Here is a 21,219-nt window from a genome sequence, read left to right on the forward strand (position 1 = left end):
GGCGCTACCACTACCGCTATTCCCACTAGATTGTAGCAAGCTCTACCACTACCGCTACAGTAAAATGTAACGCCCCTACATTATCCGCTACAATGGCCAAAATTATTGGAAATCTCTATATATTTATTGTTCCACTATTGGGATATACTCATAAACATTTAATGATAATAAAACATTTTCAAAACATATCAATGCAACTTTATTGCAATTAATCTAACTGAACCAGTATGGGTTAGATACAGTAAATAAAAGTTACAGTTATTTTTATGTTTTACCTTCCCTACATGGATGTCTACTTTAATCTTCAAATCTCAAAAATTATCCACATGTACATATAAAAATCATTTTTTTATTTGTATTTATATGTGGATTATTTTAGAGATTGTTAGATTAAACTAGACATCCATGTAGGGAAGGTGTAAGATAAAAATAACTGCGTAAAAATGATTGTAGGAAAACTGAAACATGAAGAAATACCTGTAAGTAGTAACTGGTAACAACTTAACAAGTACCGTCAACCGGGGCTACTCGGGACAGATTTGATCGTTTTTTTGTTAATAACTGTTAATAACTTATTACGATGAAACATTTCATAAACAAATTTAAGCTCATTTTATAGCTCTTTGCCAGGGCTATCGAATGGCATTGTCAAAAAAATTCCATATGCTATTCCTAAGGTGCCAGACGCAAAATAAAGATTGTCCCGAGTAGCCCTGTCGGTCGGTCGGGGCTACTCGGGACAATGGGAATGAAACTTCATTTTAAAACATTTGAAGCATGCAGAGCATACTCATCCATTACTAACAGTACTCTGAAGTCCTCCTCTTTCATTGTAGACGATGTAGAGGTAGAATAAATGACATTTTCTGTGATTTATACTTGTTTTTCCTTTATTGATATGATATTACCATAAACATTAATTACCGTCAACTGGGGTGACTTTGGCCTCGTTTTTGATTCATGCTGGGGTCGTAAACGCGGGGTCGTAAACGCTGGGGTCATAAACGCCGGGGTCATAAACGCCAGGGTTGTAAACCAGGTCATTAACGCCAGAGTGACTTTGGCCATTGTTTATGACCGTTTATGACCCCGTTTTGGCCATCATTATGAACGGGGCGGAATCCCCCAGTTGACGGTACCCTATTTTATTACCATATCCATGAACATGCCATTGAGCATTTACAACAACCTTGTTCACTGCAAGCTTCATATCGGCAGCCTTATAGCATTTTTTTCTGTATCTGTAAGCATACAGGACGGCTTGTAATTTGTGTGACAATAAGTGAGTAGCCCCGAGTAGCCCCGTTCGACGGGGCTTCTCGGGACACTCTTTTTTTTTGCTTCTGGCACCTTACGGATAGCATATGGAATTTTTTTGAAGATGCCATTCAATAGCCCGCGCAAAGAGCTATAAAATGAGCCTAAACTTGTTTATGAAATGTTTCATGGTAAGAAGTTATGAATGAAAAACATTCAAAATTGTCCCGAGTAGCCACAGTTGACGGTAGATGAAAATGGGTATTTAACTGGAAATGCATTTATTAAGATATTCTGAAGACAGATATTTTTGCTAATATGTCATCAAAGATCTTTAAATATTTGCCCTTTCTCTGCACCGTGGCATGCAATTTGCATAGGACTATTTCAATATGATCAATTGGCTTAGTTGGCTGATCTGAGCATGCACCAGCAGCCAGCATTGAAGGTGGCAATTGTCAATAACAGGTGTGGAATATACATATCTACCTTTTGAACTGGGACCAAAACTTTCATGCTATTTTGGGATCAGCAATATTCCCTCTAGATGAATTATGTACCTCCTATCTATTTGTGGACCAAAGTGCACCATTGGGCCATTAGATTCCAAATTCATTCAAAATTTGTCCCTTCGGAGCTGGAAGATTTCATTCATGAGTAAGAAAACTCTAAATCTAGTCACTAATACACATACTGGTAGTGGCATATGTACTTGGCAGCAAAGCTTGAGAATATGATTGCTTTATTGCAGAATTGGGAATTTTGTACTTAAGACTGAAATCTAGCAGCTCCAGAGTGACATATTTTTGATGACTTTGGAATCCTGTGGCTTAATCATGCACTTATGTTATCAATTAGTTAAAAGATAATTCATCTATCAGGAAAATGGCAAGAAAACTCAGTAGCTGGTAGCCGATTGTGTATCTCATTGTGTTCACATCATTGTTGCATTAGATAAAACAAAAAGATTGTTGAATAAATTCTGCTGATTTTGAGTTAAGTTTTTAATCTCTTAAAGATCCTATTTACAGAACATTGCAGAATTGTGTAATGGTCATTTGCACAAACTTCAAACAACAAAGCATTCTTAATTTTAAGTGATATACGTATATATTTATTGCACATTTTTATCAATTAGTGTGGTAATTTATCAAACAGAAATGTCTTTTGACTCGTATCCTCTGCCATTGTCATCTTCTCCTCCTCCTCTGGATATTCTACCCTCACCAACTGAAGAAGATGAAGAAGAGTTTGGGCAACGTGTTGGCATTGGATCTCCTGTGTTTGACATTACAGGTAACTTTGATTATGTGCTTAATTTTTCCTGCATTTTATTTCGTTCTTGAGAATTTTGATGTTTGAGGATGTTTGACTGCTTCTTTTATCAATGTGTTCTTCGTACAAATTATTGAAATAGTGCTGTCTCTTGAAAATATAGATTAATATTTTAGTTATAAGGAGATTTGTTTTTATTTTCAGTTATAGTACCTAAATGGGCTAAAGTTGTTGAATTTCATGGTCCTATTATAATATTAATACTTAATTATTGTTTACAGGCTTATCAGAGAAGTTGCCACCTACTCCACAAGTCAGCCCAGCCAAACATAAACAGAGCAGAATTGATTATGCTCTTCGAGAAGACAACTCTAGTCATTTTCCTGGAACAAAAAATTTACGCAATAATTTTTCATCAGTTGGTGAACATGTTGACTCTCCCCCTGAATGTTTGGGATTTAATCATCCTGGAAGCTTTAATAATATTTCAGTTAATTCTTTAGGTCCAATAAGATCACATGAGAAGGACCCGTGTCCAACTGCAGAATTTGTTCATGAAAATTTTACTCCAAAAATTACAAATGCATCATCTTGTAGTGAAAAAATTTGCCATGATTTTGAAGATGATGAGTTTGGAGATTTTGCAGGAGTTGACATGGAATCAGATCAACTGTCGAAACTCAGTGCATCGGTTGAAAATAAGCATCCCAGTAGAGAGGAAATCCACGAGACTTGTAGAAAAGCTGATGAAAAAAATCCTGACTCTCTAGATTTTAGGGACATTTCTAGCTTGAAAAGTAATCTAGATCCAGTTAATACCATGAGTGTTGCAACGAGTACTCCTGCCTCAGGGACAGTTGTTATTAGATCCAATGTTCCATGTATAGTTGAGCATGTTGAACAATCTGTTGATTCTTGTCATAGTCAAGTTTCAGCAAGAACATTTTTTCCTTCTGTGATTTCAGACATGAGTACATCTAGTCCTATTGTAAGCATTGTTAATTCTGAAATTGTGTCTGGTGACAGCAAAGCCAAGACTGAAACATCTGAACTGGTGACGGATGAGCATGGACATCTTGTCCCCTGGAAACCTTATGTAATGAACACAGAAGAAGATGTGTTTCATTATTTCCAAGCCCCTACAGAAACAAGTGAAGGAAGTGACTATAATTTGGAACCACACAAACTTGAATCCGAGTCCGATTTGAAGCCATCTGAGCTACAGATTCAAGAGTCCCAAGATAAAAAGCAATTCTCTAGAAGAATTCATGCAGAGGAGATCTCATCAGAGGGCTCAATAGACATTGAACTAGACGAAAAGAAAACGACCGAAAATAACAGTGAAATAAAATCTTTTGATGCCAATAAAAGTATTGTAACGCCTATAAGTTTAAACAGTCCAATAAAGGTTGCTGATGACCCTGGTGCTGAGGAGGAATTTGAACCATTTGCTGATTTTAATTCTTTTCCGAGAGTTGATGAAACATTTCATGCATCTGTTGACGGCTCCATTGTCAGCATACCTGCTGTAGTGGCTGACGATGTAGTAATGTCTTGCTCTCTTCCCACTATTGAAGGCATGTCTGAGAACAGCCCTGATGACGATTTCGGCTATAGAGATATTGATGCCGAAGAGGACGACCTCAAATCAGAAGCTCACAAGGATCTTCCTGCGGTAGAAGCTAAGAATGATCGTATTATTTTTCAAGAAACGAAAGGAGAAGAAAGTTCAATTGAAAATTCCAGAAATGTTGATGAAGACGAATTTGCTGATTTTGTTGCAAGCACTGAAGTAAACGATGATCAAAACAGAGAAGAATTTGAGGAGTTTGCAAGTGCCAAAATTGACGATGCTTTTGGAGAATACGGTTCTGAAAGTGCAATCTTGAACCCAAATCCAACGATGCTTGCCGACTCTGACAATGATGATGACGGATTTGGTGAATTCACCGAGTTCAGCGAAGCGGGAGGAATGAATTCCGGTCATTTTGATTTCGCCGTCGTGCGTGAAGCCTCACAGTCATTCTCAAGATCCACCAGTTTGGAAAGCAGGCCTGAGGTAGACAGCATCAAGGACCCTTTGTTGGCGAAGGTTGGTTGCTGACATCCTTCTAGGAAGTTGTTTGATTAAGTTCTGTTTATTCTATCTACTTGTTAGTTCGTTTGATTTCTTTCAACCTATGTTCTGTAATTTACTATGCATCTTACAAGCATTCTTCGTAATATCTTCTGTTGAGTAAGAACTTGATGTGTTGATATATATTGTCAAATGTCGAAAATTTTTTTGGCCGCTCGAGCTGAAGCTGAAGAAGATTTCCTAAATTCACACTCCAACATATAGGATTAACTTTATTGTTTATTCACACTTAATTATTCACACTTAATGAACTATAATTATTAGTATAACTAATTCTAAATGGAAGCATTGTTTTATATTCTAGTTGGATGGCCTGGTGCGGAAGTGGATAACTCCTGCAGCGGAGGATCTTGCCACACCAGGGCCTCCTCCTGAGCTGCTGCGCGACGTCGTGAAGGGCGACGCGTTTGTGTGGCGTAAACTGGAGAGCGTGGAGTGGCGTGGCGTCGTGTGGCAGTCGTCTGTGGCGAACGGTCTCCTGCTCAGCGCTCTCAACATGGACGCCAGGAATATTGTGAGAAAATCTCAATTTATGTAATGTAAAATGTTAATCTTAGAAAAAAGGTTCGTAAAAATTTGTATTCTATTCGCATTTTATGTCATGTAAAATATTAATGCTAGAAAAAATATTTAAAAAAATTAATATGCTGTTGTTACGTCAATTTTGATTGTTGGGTGTTAGTATTTTTTATTAAATTTTGTGCGTTGAGAACAGAAATGTGTCAAAATTTCTATTGTAGTAGTACATACTTTAAAAATCGGAATTATATTTCAATCGATTCTCTTATCCTGTTTTGTTTGTGGAATTATCTTTCTGAATTTATTTCCATTTCTTTGCAGTTGTACAACCAGAAGTGGAGTTCATCCGTGCCTTTATTTGCTCAGTCTCTGGGCTTCTCACCACTCACGCCAGCAAAATCCTCGTCAATGAGTGGCTTGTCGCCGCACTCCAGCGCTCCGTTGACTCATAACAGCAACGGCTCTGGCAACTGGCAGCCGAAACCGATGTTGCCAGCAAGTGGTGACAGCTGGCAGCTGCCGCAACCCAAGGGCGACAACGACTCATGTCCCAGCGAGAGCAAAGCCTTACGGGATGAGATCTTACCGCAGCCAATGGACGTTTCCAGTTTAGACATTCTTCATGCATCATCCAAACAGAACACAGTTTCTCCTTCTTCGCAGCTTGATTGGCTCTCGTATGATGGCAACGAACACATCACATCACTAAATTCCAGTGAGTGTTTCATTTTGTTCAATGCCCCGGTCGAGCCAATTTTCACGGGGCCCCGTAAAAATTCTTAAATGAAAAACATAATCCATGGGTCTCGCCCTGACGGCAAGTCAGACGGCGAGCGTTTGTTCGGGGCCTTAATTGCTTAAACCCAAAGGAAAAGTTATGGGGTTCACGTCTCTAATTTTACATGTAGACGGGATCGCAATTTATGCTATAGAAAATTTACTCTTAAACGCGGCGCTTTTCGTTGTTAATTTTTTTTTTGCCAAACGCCTTCACCAATCGCTAATTTTTTTCAATAGTTATGTTTGAAAAACTTTTTTTTTTACCTCTAGCTCACCAACCACTTGGTCTGGCGCTTTAAATTATGTTTTTTTAAGCTAATTTGACTTACCTACATTTTCAACACGAATAAATTATTTATATGATCCGTATTTAAAGAGTTAGAAAAATGTGTTATGAAATTTTCACAAATTTATCAACGACAATATTCAGACCATCAGTCATATCGAATGCAATTATTTTTTGGAGTCTCGTGTATCCAATGCAATATGTTTGAAAAAAAAAAAATCGAACGACCGGTTTTTTTCAGAGCTCCATAAGTCATTGATAGGCCCCTAAGTCATGACAGTGAAACCTTGTAACACCATCTTAGGTTAGGTTAGGTTTGTACAAGGTTAGTCAATAGGGTTGATGTAGTTTTGATTGCTGGGAGTTCGTTGCGTAGGAAAGTGTTGTTGTTGATTGTTTGCGTATTTCGTGTAGAGTTGTGTGTTTTTTTTTCGAATACACGGCCGGTGTTTATGATGTATGGTAATGGATTTTTGATGTTTGTACTACAGTTGCATGGAGATTTGTTTGTATTATATATGCGTGGTTGTTTTGAGAGATATGCGCAGGCATGTACTCATATTAGTGAGTTGTTATTGTGTAGGTATATATTGCTTGTGTGTGTTTTTATGTGTATATCGTATGTATAGTATTGTATGATGATAATAATTAGAAATAATGGGAAAAGTGCACATTTCGATGGTCTCCGGTTAAATTCCGGAGCGCGCGGAATTTTCAATATACAACCTAATTGTTATAAGTAGAGTACGAACAGATTGTAATAACTAATTACTCGACGTCATAGGAGTTTCTTGTTGCCTTTCTCCAATGAGTGTTTAGCAGACGAATTAATACAACCAACGTCAAAAAACTAATCCATTTCCCCACTACAGAGTGCGTGGACAATCGTTCAGGGTCGTCGGGCGGCAGCGAGTCTACTCTACCAGCGGCCGTGCAGCGCCTGCTGGCCACCTCAGTCGCCACGACCGTCACGACGCTCGAGGAGCTCACACCGCGGGAGCGGCAGTTCGTGCAGGCCTTGCCCGACCTTAGCTTCATGACCGCTCGTGTATTGATGTTCCCTATAGCTCGTGACAAGGAATAATGGCTCTCTCGTGCAGGCCTTGTTCGTCCTGAGCAGTATTGAAGTTCCCAATATCTGCTGATAATGCATAATAATGCTCTCGTGTTGTCCTTGCCCCACCTGAGCTTGAGTATTGAGGTTTGATGTGAAAAAAGGCGTTCATATCTGGTCACTTTTTTCCATTTTTTTTTGCAGTGCAGTCATTTGGCATTTTCTCGATGGTCCGAAAGGGTGAACCACAGTTTCTGTCTCCAGTGATGTTTTAAATTTGTATTGTTGCTGATGTGTAGGTTAATTTTTTAGGGAAGCATGAGTAGACTGTTGAGTCTTGAACCTGTCCGAGTGGGAGTATTCTACAAGTTATGAGTTCATTTTGACTCCAGTCCTTGTGATTTCCCATTTTTGAGCAAGGTCATAATTGAGGAATATGCAGCGGCGTTCTTTTCTTGATTGCACTTTTGAAGAATAGTGGACAAATTATTACACATTCAAAGTGGATCACGAGCAACTGTACTTCCAATAATTCAAATATAAATACTGCCGGGAATCAGAAAAACCTTATGAGGGAAGGAAATTCATACTGTAGTTCGTCACAGCTAAACCAGACAGTCTATTTTACTTTCGAATGTTATGCTATTCATTGGAGTGACACAATACACGGTTTACATATACTAAAATTTTAATTCTTACAGACTAGAGAATTACAGCTTTGACTAAGATGAATATCTGTTCATAACGCTAATTGAAGATTATCCAATATAATGGTCCTGGTATTCTCTTTGTTGTACCTTATCGTCAAAAATATTTATTGCCTCAATTCACTGCCATCATAATTTATTAATTGTTTAAATTAGTTATCCAGTTTTTGAAGTGTACGTATTTATTTCGGTGTTGACCAATTTTCTAGACGCGCCTTGGATGGTGTTTATTCTTTGCATGTCCGTCCCTTTTTTCATAGTTTTCTTTTTTTACTTCTCTTGATTTTTCCTTCATAAGAAAATGATTTGTTTCCTTTTTGCTTCGAGATTTAAGCGTGTATGTTATAAATCTTATGGATTTTGTAAAAGTTCCGCTGCAAGAATTCAAAGTCAGGTCAATGGAAGTTGACAGTCAGACAAACCGAACACAAGTTGTCAGAAATAATGAATCTTTGTCAGGGATTCACTTCAGCTGCTCTTTTATTAAGTGTGGTTTCCAAGCTTCAATATTGGTGCAATATATTACTAATTTCTGTATATACGAGTATCAAGCAAACTTGCCCAGCCGTGAACCACAGGACTCGATGTATGTACTTTTTCTAAAATCTTTTCCTGTTGGTTTGATCAGTGGAGTTTGGCGGTTCATCATCTGTTTGTTTTCAATGCTTCGTGAAGCATCGAATAATTTGAACCGATGAGAGTGTGACTGAGTAAATTAACAATACTAGACTATAATTTTACTACGTTGTATGTGTAAGGAAGATTATATCGACGTTATTATTATGTGTGAAAAGTCGATGGAAGGTTGTGATGCCTTAGCTAAGTTAGCTTAGAGTATTAAAATCACTCATGATTGCCTTACTCGCTCATGTCGAGTTTTGCCGACATCTTGCCTGTTTCTGTGGAGGCCCGATGTGTCGTCGAAGATCTTCTAATACACAAAGATGTCGACTTAGTTGATCATATAAAGGATACAATAATGGAAAAAAATAGTTAATAAGGTACAAATCCAAGTTAATTTCATCACCAAAAACTTACATGGGCTCTCACTAACTGAAAACGAAGGAACAAAAGATAATTCGCATCTTTCAGCTGTTGTCTGCTAATTCGATAACTATGGTGGAGTGTAATATTTGTCACCACATTTAATTCATGCCGCGAACAATTGTCTAATTACAAAAATTGATATCTTTGTGCATTAGTATGTCTTTGAGGATGCATTGCATATTTTTTCTGTGTATTAAGATAAATAACTACTCGTTTTCTGGGCACACTTGGCGCGCTGACCTAACATGTCGGAGAATAATTTGATGTGTGCGCAGCTGTTGGTATTGCCAAGTGTTCTATCAGATAAGTGTATCACAATCGAGGACCTAGAATGTGAATAATACACAAGGCTTTTTGTCCCTGTAAGCCTCAGCGTGGGTGATAATGTATCAATAATATTGAAACTATTATCTTACATGGCGGGAACCATGTCCGACTTTTTACATCTTTCTCAGTTAATTTTAATTTCAGTGAAATTCGTAAGGCTAAAACACACATTCCATTTTTAGACGTAAAATAAAAACACAGTTCAATTGAACAAAAATTTGTTTCAATTTCGACGTTATCCGTTTCAAAATTAATCATGTTCTTTTTCAAGGATGGAAAATGTGTAGCTGGAGCTGCATTTCATCGCAAGGCAAAATTTCACAATAGGGTCCAATCTCAACAGGTCAAAACTGAAAGCAAAAAAGTTCAATAATCCCATGCTTTAAAATTTTATGGACTGCATCACTGCAACAAATAAAACTGACTTATAAAATTGACCAGTTCGGAGACCTGTCTTGTGGAAAATTCCCATTCTCCTTATGAATAGGCTATTTTCATTCGGGAAACAAAATCTTCATCAGAAAGACTTGAAAAATTGAAATTTTTATTTAGAAAAAAAAAAAATATGCAGATGCAATGGCAGGAAAGTAAACTTGACTATTGATACAACATGGAGCCATTGACAGACGCTGTCAAAGAAAACTTACCAATTGTTCTAGAATCTGTTTAGTGATTTCGCTCAACATGATGTCACGCATAGCTACACGTGCGATGCAAGCAGAAACACGGAGAAGCATCAAACGTTTAACTAAAATACGCATGCGAATATCATGTAATTAATTCTCTAATTAGTTCGACGACCATGAACATGAAAGTGCAATTCCCACCTGAAATCAGCAATGTCTTATTAGTGTAAAAACTTTTAAAAGCGTCTGGTGATGATATCGTTGTAAGCTGTAAAAACGAATTAAGTGGATCAAATACAACCCGAAACAGCCACAGACAGCATCAAGACAACAAAGCAACTATCACTGCTGAGACGGGGCTTTCTCTTGACATTCGGCGTAGTCTTGCTTAAATACTAGTTCCTCGACGTAGCCGAACTTCACGTCGCAGTTGCACGTGAAAACGAGCAGCACGCCCCAGTCTAGGCTGGGACCCTCTACGACGTCCAGCTTTAAATGGTCCAGCATTTGTGGCATCACCTGTAACCACAAGTAAGTAAATGAGTTAGTTTAGTGGCCACATGTTTAGGATCTCTTCAGCTATTAAGCTATCTCGCACTGGAAGTCAAGATGAAGTTAACATCAGCAGAGGTGGAGGGTCTCAATTATGGAATTTCTCTAATAAAAAATTATTTATCACCCACAAGGGACAAGAGGTCTCGTATGTCCAGCCCGCTGCAGCTGGCTCGAAAGAAGCAGCGTTAGCATCTCAAAGAGACGAAGTGACAAGGAGGGACAGATGAAAAACAGCAGAAACGAAGACACTCGAACACGAGGTCGCTTACATGGGACGTCGGCCGCCCGCACAAGAGAGACAGAGAAGGGAAATGTAAGAAATCCTACTTACTTGATAACTTAACCCCACAACTGAGACCTGCAGTCAATTTGGCGTTAGAGGTAAATCAGGGTAGCAGTTTGACTCATTTAACATGTTACAGATTTACCATTAGCGATGTTTTAACCTGGTTGCAAGATTAATCCCTCTTAGCATATTACCAAACGAATCACGACACATTGACACCGCGAGCTCAGCGGTGGAGCACTGAGCACAAGTACACGAGTTATTGGAATTTATGATACTAGCAGACTAGCCCGCCGTAGCTACTAATCAATAATCCTTGAAATTTTAACATTTCTTCATCCCGAATCCCGTTAATATGAATGAAATAAATGCAAGCCTTTTTAAGTCAGACCTTCAAACGCACATTTCAAAGTATGCATAGCAGCATATGTACGCTCGTTTCAAAACATAGGAAAACATATTTTGCGTACTAACAATCCAATTTATTCACACATAAAAATCAAATTCAATTCAATCAAATTGATGCATCCTTTCCGCAATACCTCACTATTCTCCTACTCGGTGTGGAATTTCAGGTCCAGGTAATGCCCTGTCATAATAGGTATCGTGAATACGCACTTGAAAAGACCCTCGCATTTATCTATAAAAGATTTTACATGCGAATTCGAAAGAAAACATTGAACTACAGAGATTTTTAATTATACCAGAACTTTTCAAGAAAAATATACTCGAAGTCTCGAACAGCATCAATATTTACGCTAGGTGTTTTTTTTTTAACTACATGCTAATAAAATTTGGAACTAATTTAAATATGTTCCTCATGCACTTACTTTGTCTTTATACTGAAGTTAAAGAAGTCTTAACAACAGTTATTGGATAATTTGACCCATTATTTAGGTTCTCTTTAAATATAATAGAACCTCGTGAATAATTAAGGAGTAGTCGGTTGTCCCGACCCATTTTCCAATCGTGTTGTCATCGTCCACTTAGCCAATTCATTTCACGTCAAAATCATATTACGTTTCGAGCAAAGTTTTTTCGTTCATCATGAAGCTTACGCTTCATGTTAAGAGTATTCATCTCTATTTTTTTCAAAAGCTAAAGGGCTTCCTTTATTGTTTATAAATGAGCATTTCTTTTGCTTGACATTAGAACCTTTGGCACGGATTAAGGTTATACGTAGCGCTACCATGGTACAAATACAAATGACATCAGATACTACAAATGTAGTACAAATTTCATCTGATATTAGAAATATAATACAAAATTCACCTGACATTAGAAATATAATACGAATTTCACCTGAAATTCGAAAGTTCTCGGCCTGGAGCAGTGGGGGCAGTTGTGTCGCTTGCCTCTGACAGGCTTGGGCTGCTGAGCGCAGAACAGCGGCGCGCCGCCTCTGTGATACCTGATCACCTGCCATGATTAACATTTATTAGCTACACAAAATGCATTCTAACCTTTAGTGACAAATATTTATTGGCTGTACGTTAGAGCCAAAGAAACGCAATCCACTCATTAGATTGTAAAGACATACCACAGTGTGAATAATATTGAGAAGTTCATCTAAGTTTTTCTGCTTAGCAGGAATGGTTCTCGTACATCAATTGCATTTACAACTCAACTGTATTAATGATTGGGCAAGGGATAAATTACATCAATGTGTGGTCAAAATATAAGAGTTCTCTTGTGCAGCGAAGAAAAAACAAAAGAAATCAATATGAATACAAGAGCAAGTTATAGAATCTTCTTTTTAAACAGAGCAATGCAAATAAATAGCAATAAATATGTAAATAAATCTATGGTCGCTTGCGGCAAGAATTGTAAGAAATTAATGAGTTGAGCTAAATTAAAGCTTGTGAGAAGAGTTGTACGAGCAGGTGCATGAGTTGTGTATAAGTAAAACACAATCTGTGCATTGCAAAAAAAAAAATTGTCGCAGAAGTATTCCCAAAGAGTATTCGTTTGTTGGTCTTGAGATGAGTAATAACTGAATGGAGGTGATTTAGCGCCTTTAAACAAGTAGCGTAAAGTAGGCTATTAGCAGAGAGAAAATTCTTAGCAATCAGAAAGATAATTCTTAGAGGACATCTTGCCTGTTCAGGATGCTTGTCCATCTGTTCCTTGAAGGCAGTAAATACGGGGTCAGCATCGGCTGTGGCAACATTTTCAAGAGTGTCTATGCTGTAAGGATCGTCATGTGCACCTGCAAAATTATTAATTAATATTAGTGAAATGACGAGTGCAATATCTTTTGACAGGAAAGAATTTTAATTATTGGGGGCATTCATATACTCGAGAACGAAATTAGTTCAACGGTTGAATTTTCAAATCAAACAGTTCGGCATAGTTTTTCGGTAAGGCACACGGAGGGAATGATCAATAAATACTCGATTGCTTGTGGCTTCAGTACAATAAAAATTAACGATAATATAAAAAAATAAAATAAACACTCTTAAAAAGTTGAGTTTTTGAAAGCTAGTTGAGAACTGCCAAAAAGTTTACCAAAGTGTACCGGGATTTGTACACTTGCTTGTTAACCAATTTTAATTTCAACTACCAAATTAAATATTATATCCGCCATTGATGGAAAAATTAATTCGTAGACTGGATTGAGCCCTTAATATTCCCAAACACTATTATAAAAATAATTTAATACTGATATATAATACCAATATTTTAGAAGAAATCTAGCAATTGAAGTAATAGCATTGGATGGTAAAATGGAGTCATATCAATAATTTCTTGAAATCAAATAAAAAATTGACTTATAGCACGAGCCTAAATGTAAAAAAAACGAAAACATAAAAATATAAGGCTCAACAGGCCAAGAAATTCTGGCCCAAATTGCAGTATCGTGTTCGTTGCAACCTGCCACAATCTGAGCATCAGAGAACTGGGCAAGACGCTCCCTGATTTGGTCCTCGGTCAGCTCAGCGTCGTCGTCGTCTGACTCGGACGCGTTCTCTTGGGGCTCCAGGATAATTTCTGCTTCAGGGAACAACAGAGAAGTCCTGGCTGCGCAAACTGATGATGGCCCTGGTGAAGAAAGGAAGATTTAGGTCAGTAAACATTTTTATTACATTGCATTGATCAAATTAAATTATCAAATCAATCAAAGATAAAAAGAGCAATTTTGCACCGAGAGCTCTCATCTCTGCATCATAATGACTGTGTTGTGCTTGTATTTCCTGTTCAAAGGCTGCGACGTAATGACTGCGCATAAAGTTGTTAAGATATAGATAAAATATTTACATCTATAAATGTGTGTGTTTACATTGTTTGGAAGTAGAGATGAAAAATTAAAAACAAAGTTAGTGACGTGAGAGAAATCTCACACAAAACCAACCCTTAAGGTAGGAAGAAAGAAGTAACACAATTCACGATAAACCAAGAGGAGCAAATAGCAAGAAGTTGAGAAGAGGCTGGATTCCACTAGGAGTCTCACAGGGTGACAATAATGATAACATTATCTTATGATCACAGGATTACTACATCACTAATTACCAGGACCGGCGGCTAGTTTTTTGCATTCGTGTTTATGTCCAAGCTTCCAGTGCAGCGATTGGTGCGACTTGGAGCAGTAGGATGTGCGGTGACACTGGGAACACACCTGGTACAAAAGAAAAACGATAATCAAATTAATTAATTAATTTAAAAATGTAATAGCAAACAAAGTTAGCTCATATGAAATTGAATTGGCTACATATAATTGGGTCTGGTAAATCTCAGACAGTCAACATTAATAAATAAGCACTTGTGGAACGTTCACACAGAGAACATAATATTTAGAAAATATGGCAACGAAAACTTAGCATTCAATCTGAGATATATTTTCAACTTCAAATTAACCCTAATTTTAAACAATTGTGAACACGTCAATTTTTTATATATACACCTTTTCCTGAGTGTCTAATATAAAAGCAAATCAATTCAATTGTCTAATATCTACCTGACCAGCCATAGTAGCTAAATTTAGAAGAAAGCATCTGGCTAACAAAATTCTTTTCAATGTAATTTACCTTATCTGCCCGAGCAGCACAAATACAACACACGCTGCCATAGTCAGCAGCACTGGGTGAGGCGCTGGTGGCTTCCTCCTCAACCGGAGGCTCGTAGGAATAATATGGGTTGCGGCGCGGCAGCTGACATCTGAAGGCTTTGATGCCCTTACTTGTGTTGGGTATGCAGCATCCGCCATTGTGGCATACAAACAAGAATATGGTCCTGTCAGGTACAGCATCATGTTACATGTAGGAATTTTTAATTGTGCAAGTTCAGCTGCAGTTGGTTTGCTTTATGTGCACGTAACATTGAATCCTGCTGAAGTATAAGTAATAATACAAATTTGCAACAAATTCTTGTAAGACATGAGCAATGAGACCTTGGAGAAAATGATGTTGAATAAATAATTGAAGCACTTACAGGGAATTACAAGTATCGTTATGCTAAATATTGTGTTTTCAGATGTATATACGTATATGTCATGCCAAAATCACGGAATTGCTGATTCCATGGAGACAAAAAAAAAAAAAAATAGAATTGGCCACAAAATGCTGATTCTAAAGATTCTGCAAACTGGCTGCCAATTCCAAAGAATTGACTATTCTGCAATTTTGGCATGACATATATAAATGTTTAGGAAAAACAAGCAGTAATTGGCGAGTGGGCATGTTACTTTACCTATGTTAGGTATGCAAGTATTCACTATATGAAAGCACTTTAGTACCTAAGTAAGTACCTAAGTAATATGGTATTCATCTATATCAACACCAAGTCCCTTTGACACATACTTTAATTTATAACAAAAAATATTTAGAATGATAAAATTAATATGTTCAACTGCAAGATAAGGAGGTTTTGCATGATTTAATAAGGACAATGTAAATGATCACTTATTTATTCACACAATGAAGGTTGTTACCTGATGTTGAATTAGGCTACTGTGTAGACCAAGCTTCATGTCTTATCAATTATCATATTTTCATTCATTGCTCAATTCAAATTAAATTCAACATTTTTTCCAGTGTAGATAAGTAAAAAATATGCAGACTTAAGAACCTGCACTCAATCTGGGCACTCAATTGCACTGGTGAGTGGTGTTAATGATATTAGGAAGCATAAGAATATCAGTACTAATTCTTATTGATAATTTAGGTTATAATATATCTTTGTTATTATTGTAATTTTATTGATACTAAGTAGTTAATTGTGTGAACTCATTTTCTTATGCTTGCTTGCATTTAACTTTGTTCTTGTTAATTTCTGATTGACTGCTATGATTTGGTTAAAAAAAAGGTAATTTATCATATGGGATTACAGTTGCAAATATCTTCAGTAGTAAGCATATTTTCTCAACTTTTGCTCACAGTGTCGTCCATGATTTATCTTTCCTTTCGTTTTATTTATCTTGTTTTGCCTTGATTTAAGGGGACCGACCTGGCTAAAATTTTCAATTTTGGCGTTTTCCACTTTTTGGGCTCATCTTAAAGCTTACTTTTTGACGCATCCAACGGTGCCAGAATCATCCCTCTACGTCGAAAAATGATTTCGTGACAGCTTCCCAAAGAAGGGTAGTTTTTAGGCCCTTTAACAAATGTCTATGGGATTTAATTACAGGGCTGGACAAACTAAAAGAAACGCCTGACGTAAAGCGGCCAATCATGGCATTATCCGGTGCTTATACTCATCTTAAAGCTTACTTTTTGACGATTCCATTGGTGGCAGAATCATCTCTCTACCTCCATTTTTACGTTCACCACGCCCCATGGAATGGGGGGTGGTGGGGGGGGCCTTCACTATTTGCTAAGGCAATAAATAGGAGGCGTGACTACATATACTGTGGGATGCAACACAATCTTTCATTGCCTATCATGACAGCAAGGTGGAAGGTGGCAGCCACTCGCTCTACACCTTCCTTTCTTACTTTTAAGGCTTAGTTTCGGTATGTTGGCTACGTTACGACTCTTTTACGTCATTTTACGTGCCGCCCGGCAGTCTTTTGGCCGTACTGAAAACCTCATACTGCTCTCACGGCAAATCTATCTCCTCCTACAGTTTTCAAGCTACAGCAATGAGACATATAAAATTCGATTCGTAAAGACCAGGCCTATCGACTCTAACATCACTTTTTTGAATTTCGGTCTGGTTCGTTTTTTATATGGGGAAGAAGGGGGGGGGAGGGGTGAAAAATGTAAAAAATGGGAAAAAACGTCATAAAAAAAAACTAGGTGGAAAATGAAAAAAGTGATGTTAGAGTCGATAGATATGGTCTTTACGAATCGAATGATACGTGTCTCGATGTTGTAGGATGATATTTGTGGGAGGAGATAGATTTTCTAAAGTACCCCTTTTTAGCCGTTTTCTATGAATTTCACGTTTTCTATCAATTTTTTCGAAAAATTCATACGAGCAAAATGTTTTTCTTTTTACATTTTAAGTATGTATGTGAAGTTTCATGATGATCGGATAATAACTGTAGAAGTTTCTCCGGGCCAGGTCGGTCCCCTTAACTTGTCCTTTTGCTTCATTCAAACCTCATTTAAAGATTCCTCTAGTTTAAAAGTTACAGCATAGACATGAAGATGCTTGATCAGTTTCAAGAGAGTTAATGGTTCTTGTAATATCAGCTTATCAGTCATTGTTGATTTGTATTAGAGTCAGTTCTTTCTATTGCAGTTTTATCTGCTCATCTTCACCTGTCCATGCTCCTTATATGCAACTGACTAGCACATTTTCACTTTACTCTCAAAATCACTCTAGTTAATAAGTCATTACACTCCAATTTTTATTAAAAAATATATATTTTTGACTATCCCATATTTTTATTCAATAGTCATCATCTATTAGAACCAGTCATTCATTATCCTTCATTCAGAGTAGGGTTGTCATTTAGTCATTTGATAACAGGCTTATCTCACCTGTGTCATGAGACATTCAAGGCCCATCAACAATGTTGTACACCTGTTTAGGCATAAATGAGTGATTTGGGAGCTAACCTGCCATACCAGCACAATAAACAATTAAAAAAATGTCAATAAAAGGGAAATTCAGCTGTGTATAGCATCATCTTGACAAGTGATGCCATAAATAATTCATAGCACTCACCTGTGGAAGGAGTAGTCATGTCTGGAGTCTGGGAGATACAATTGGCACAAAAATGTAAGAGGATCACTGCAGACCTGGCAGCTTAGCTGGTTGTGTGTGGGTAGGTTGTCTAAGGCAAGCCATGCAGGCTGGCCTCCTACCTGTACAGATCAGGTGAATCTATTTTAAAAATTCAAAAGCTTTATTTGTTATGTGATCTAAAATGTAAAATATAGTGTTACCGGGGGTTGTAAATACTATTTTTATAGCACAACCTTCCTGCATACATGATCTTTATTCTCTATTTTAATAATATATTGAGTGGGCAGTTAGAGCATTAATTTTACTTTGTGTTAGTTAATATTGTTCTTTTTTTATTTCTTTACAGTATTACAGAATTACAGTATTACCAGAATTCAACCAGCAAGTGCAATAGTCTGATCAAGTGCTCATTGAATTTTTCTGCACCATAGTATAGGCATCATCACCTGTCCATGTTCCTCTCTATTCGCTAATTCTGAACTACTCATGTTCCTCTCTATTCTTTATTTCTTAACTACTCATTTTATTACAATACTGGAAGTCACATAAACTGCTGATCCCGTGTAATAAACTATGTAACTTGGTTTTAACTCTGTTTAATAAAACTTAGAAAACACCAACTTTAATTCCCCATAAATTATGTAGCTGCAATAGACAAATACAAGCTGATGACAAGTTCATCACACCCGCATAACAATAGTCAAACTGCTACAATAGAATCTACCCAGCATACAAACAAGAAATTAGTAATACCAACTGGGGACATAAAAATCATGAGTTAAATTATACCACTGGGCACTGGGTGTTCCAAAAGTCTTGGGCTCATTTAGACATTGAATATCTTAGAAACCATTAACGTTATGAGCATGCATCTCAAATTATAGATCTTAATGTTTCAATCTCCACATGGAATGTTGAAAGATATTCAATATGAGCATTATTGGTCTCACAATACACATAAAGCTCATAGGTCAAATTCATGCATCCTGCAATCAAACATTGGTTTTCAATGGATGCAACAGCCTCCAGCTTAACCATCTTATTAGTGTCCAATAGTAGCCATCAAAAACATTGCATAAAAATTAATGCAATTAGCTTTCAAATGATACAATTGCTATTCCACTACCATTTAAATTTAAGGTGATGTATAAACTTCAAATGCATCCAAGAGTTTTGAAACCCTCTGCATATTTTACATAATGGTCATCAAAGATAAAAATAATATATGACTAATTTTGCATAGAAAATATTAGATTTGGGTCTAAATAATAGCAATAAAATAGAAGAGAATATTACACTAAATATAGCAAAAATTAAGGGAAGAAGGGATTTAAAAAATCAAGATATTTCAATAAAATATCTGTCGTTTTAACAAATCAAAATATTCTAATAAATAAATAAAATATCCATCTTTTTAACCAATTCAGATATTTTAATTGAAAGAGATAGGGTGATTTTATAATATAAGACAAGGGTGATATAAAATGTAATTATTGGCTTAAACATTACTAATTAACCAGAAATTCTTGATATTTCTATTAGTATGATGCAAAATGTAGAAATTATGTGAGCATATTATGGCAGAGTATTCCATGACAAAACAAACAAATTAAATGTGAAAACAATTTTAAGGATATGCCTCAATAAATATTACCTTACTAGGAAAATATTTGCTTCTCAAAACCCAAGGTTCAGCTTCTTCGATGAATCCCAAGGCTACTTTTTCTTCACCAGGGTTGATTTCTGCAACTGACATGACTGCTTGCTGCAACTTTTCAAACATGCAATGCTCTCAGTAATGACAAAGCAAAACTGAAAAAAATATGAATAATCAGTCATTACCAAAATACAATCATTGCAGTAATTACTTACACAATTAAAAATTTTATACAGTAGATGCATTAGACACCGGATTAGAGAACATTTATTTTTTTTAGCATTTGATTTCTGCCAATGCATGGAAATATTAATAGACTGATTAGAGATTTTCTCAGTGAGAGTTTGATAGAAAAAAAAGACTTAAAGTCATATCGCGTGGTCAAGCTAAATTTTCTTTGTAGCCTTTGTGTGGCACAAGCGGCGACTAATAATTATGAAGGTGTAAGGTTAAATTCAACAAGCACATTTCACTCTAATGTGTCGTGCTTATATCGTGCCATACTCAGTATATTTGTTCTGCATACCAATATCAGATGATGTATCGCATTTGCATCATTAAAGATAACTAATTAAGCTTATGGGCTAAACATATATTAAATCAAATTAATTCTGACCATTTGTAGCGCTTAAGAACATCTACTGATGGACTTGAATTAAAAATCAAGAAAATCCCAGAAAATTGTAAAGTTTGTAAAGTGTAATCCCAGAAATTGTAGCTCCTATGTTTTTAAATCTCCAGAGTTGAAACAATTTTGTGTGAGAACAGCAGTGCATTGATAAGTTCAGGTGATAACATTTAATAGGAAATTGAATTTATTTGGATTATATTTACTTTTTTATTCGTGGTGAACTTGCGTATATATCAGACTGATGATATAAGTACTTATGAGCTAAGGTTTCCAATACAATTTTTCTCAGAGTAGCAAATCAGATTTAGGTAGATGCAACACAGAACAAGATAAATTCAAAGTGTTTGATGTTAATGTGAAAGAGACCAGGTTTGAAATCACATTTTTCTGTTTAATAAATAAAATTAACTCAATCGGACTTGCCGAGCTCTCGCGTTTTCACGTGTAGTGACTCGCACTAGTATTTCTCTTGAATGTCATAGTTAATTTTATTAAACCATCAAACTCGTGATTGTCGACCTCTAAAAATACCTTACTTACTGGTAATTATCTTGATCTTGATTATGTATTTTGGATTTCATCAATTTCATTTGAAACCATTGTAAAAGTGTACAGTTATAGTTAATTATCAATTTTGAGCACCAATAACACTCATGTAATTACTGAATGATGAAGTTTAGTAAATGTCAAAATTATTTTATGTTAAATTGTACCAGAAAATATTGTGAAATTTCTTGAGAACGCCAGGAAGAACCATTTGCCAATCGCGCATTAGTTAGTCATTTCTAGACGACGCCATGGGGTAAACATCAACTAAGGGGTAAACTGCCAAGTTCTTCACTTGAATTCAATTCTTTAATGCAATAGAATATTTCAGGTATATAATTGTAATAACTAAATTGCTAAATTGTGTTTTGTATACCTTTGATATTGTTACTCCAATA

The 21,219-nt window shown here is 36.5% G+C and overlaps 2 protein-coding genes across 2 annotated transcripts; one reads left to right on the forward strand and one right to left on the reverse strand.

Moving 5' to 3' along the window:
• Positions 1–2,275: 2,275 nt before the first annotated feature.
• LOC108681307 (aftiphilin-like) lies at positions 2,276–9,592 on the forward strand. Its single transcript, XM_018170329.2, has 5 exons — positions 2,276–2,553; positions 2,814–4,624; positions 4,974–5,183; positions 5,510–5,903; positions 7,127–9,592. Exons 1-5 carry the CDS (start codon positions 2,418–2,420, stop codon positions 7,336–7,338), a joined length of 2,763 nt encoding a protein of 920 aa, XP_018025818.1. The 5' UTR covers positions 2,276–2,417; the 3' UTR covers positions 7,339–9,592.
• A 319-nt stretch (positions 9,593–9,911) lies between these two features.
• Positions 9,912–21,180, reverse strand: LOC108681308 (programmed cell death protein 2). Its single transcript, XM_018170330.2, has 8 exons — positions 19,642–21,180; positions 17,967–18,106; positions 14,882–15,086; positions 14,367–14,472; positions 13,731–13,898; positions 12,956–13,065; positions 12,159–12,275; positions 9,912–10,534 (listed from the first exon to the last, which is right to left on the reverse strand). Exons 1-8 carry the CDS (start codon positions 19,768–19,770, stop codon positions 10,358–10,360), a joined length of 1,152 nt encoding a protein of 383 aa, XP_018025819.1. The 5' UTR covers positions 19,771–21,180; the 3' UTR covers positions 9,912–10,357.
• Positions 21,181–21,219: the final 39 nt, after the last annotated feature.

The sequence above is a fragment of the Hyalella azteca genome, unplaced genomic scaffold (genome assembly GCF_000764305.2).
Source record: "Hyalella azteca isolate HAZT.00-mixed unplaced genomic scaffold, Hazt_2.0.2 contig665, whole genome shotgun sequence".
NCBI lineage: Eukaryota > Metazoa > Arthropoda > Malacostraca > Amphipoda > Hyalellidae > Hyalella > Hyalella azteca.

What these genes read in the sequence shown, in the direction of transcription:
- LOC108681307 (XM_018170329.2), top strand. Translation starts at nt 2,418, where the DNA reads ATGTCTTTTGACTCGTATCCTCTGCCATTGTCATCTTCTCCTCCTCCT. An exon ending in TCCTGTGTTTGACATTACAG is followed by an intron (nt 2,554 to 2,813) that starts GTAACTTTGATT and finishes TATTGTTTACAG; the next exon opens with GCTTATCAGAGAAGTTGCCA. An exon ending in CATCACATCACTAAATTCCA is followed by an intron (nt 5,904 to 7,126) that starts GTGAGTGTTTCA and finishes TCCCCACTACAG; the next exon opens with AGTGCGTGGACAATCGTTCA.
- LOC108681308 (XM_018170330.2), bottom strand. Translation starts at nt 19,770, where the DNA reads ATGTTTGAAAAGTTGCAGCAAGCAGTCATGTCAGTTGCAGAAATCAAC. An exon ending in CATGACTACTCCTTCCACAG is followed by an intron (nt 15,087 to 17,966) that starts GTGAGTGCTATG and finishes TGTACCTGACAG; the next exon opens with GACCATATTCTTGTTTGTAT. An exon ending in TGGACAAGCATCCTGAACAG is followed by an intron (nt 12,276 to 12,955) that starts GCAAGATGTCCT and finishes TAATCATGGCAG; the next exon opens with GTGATCAGGTATCACAGAGG.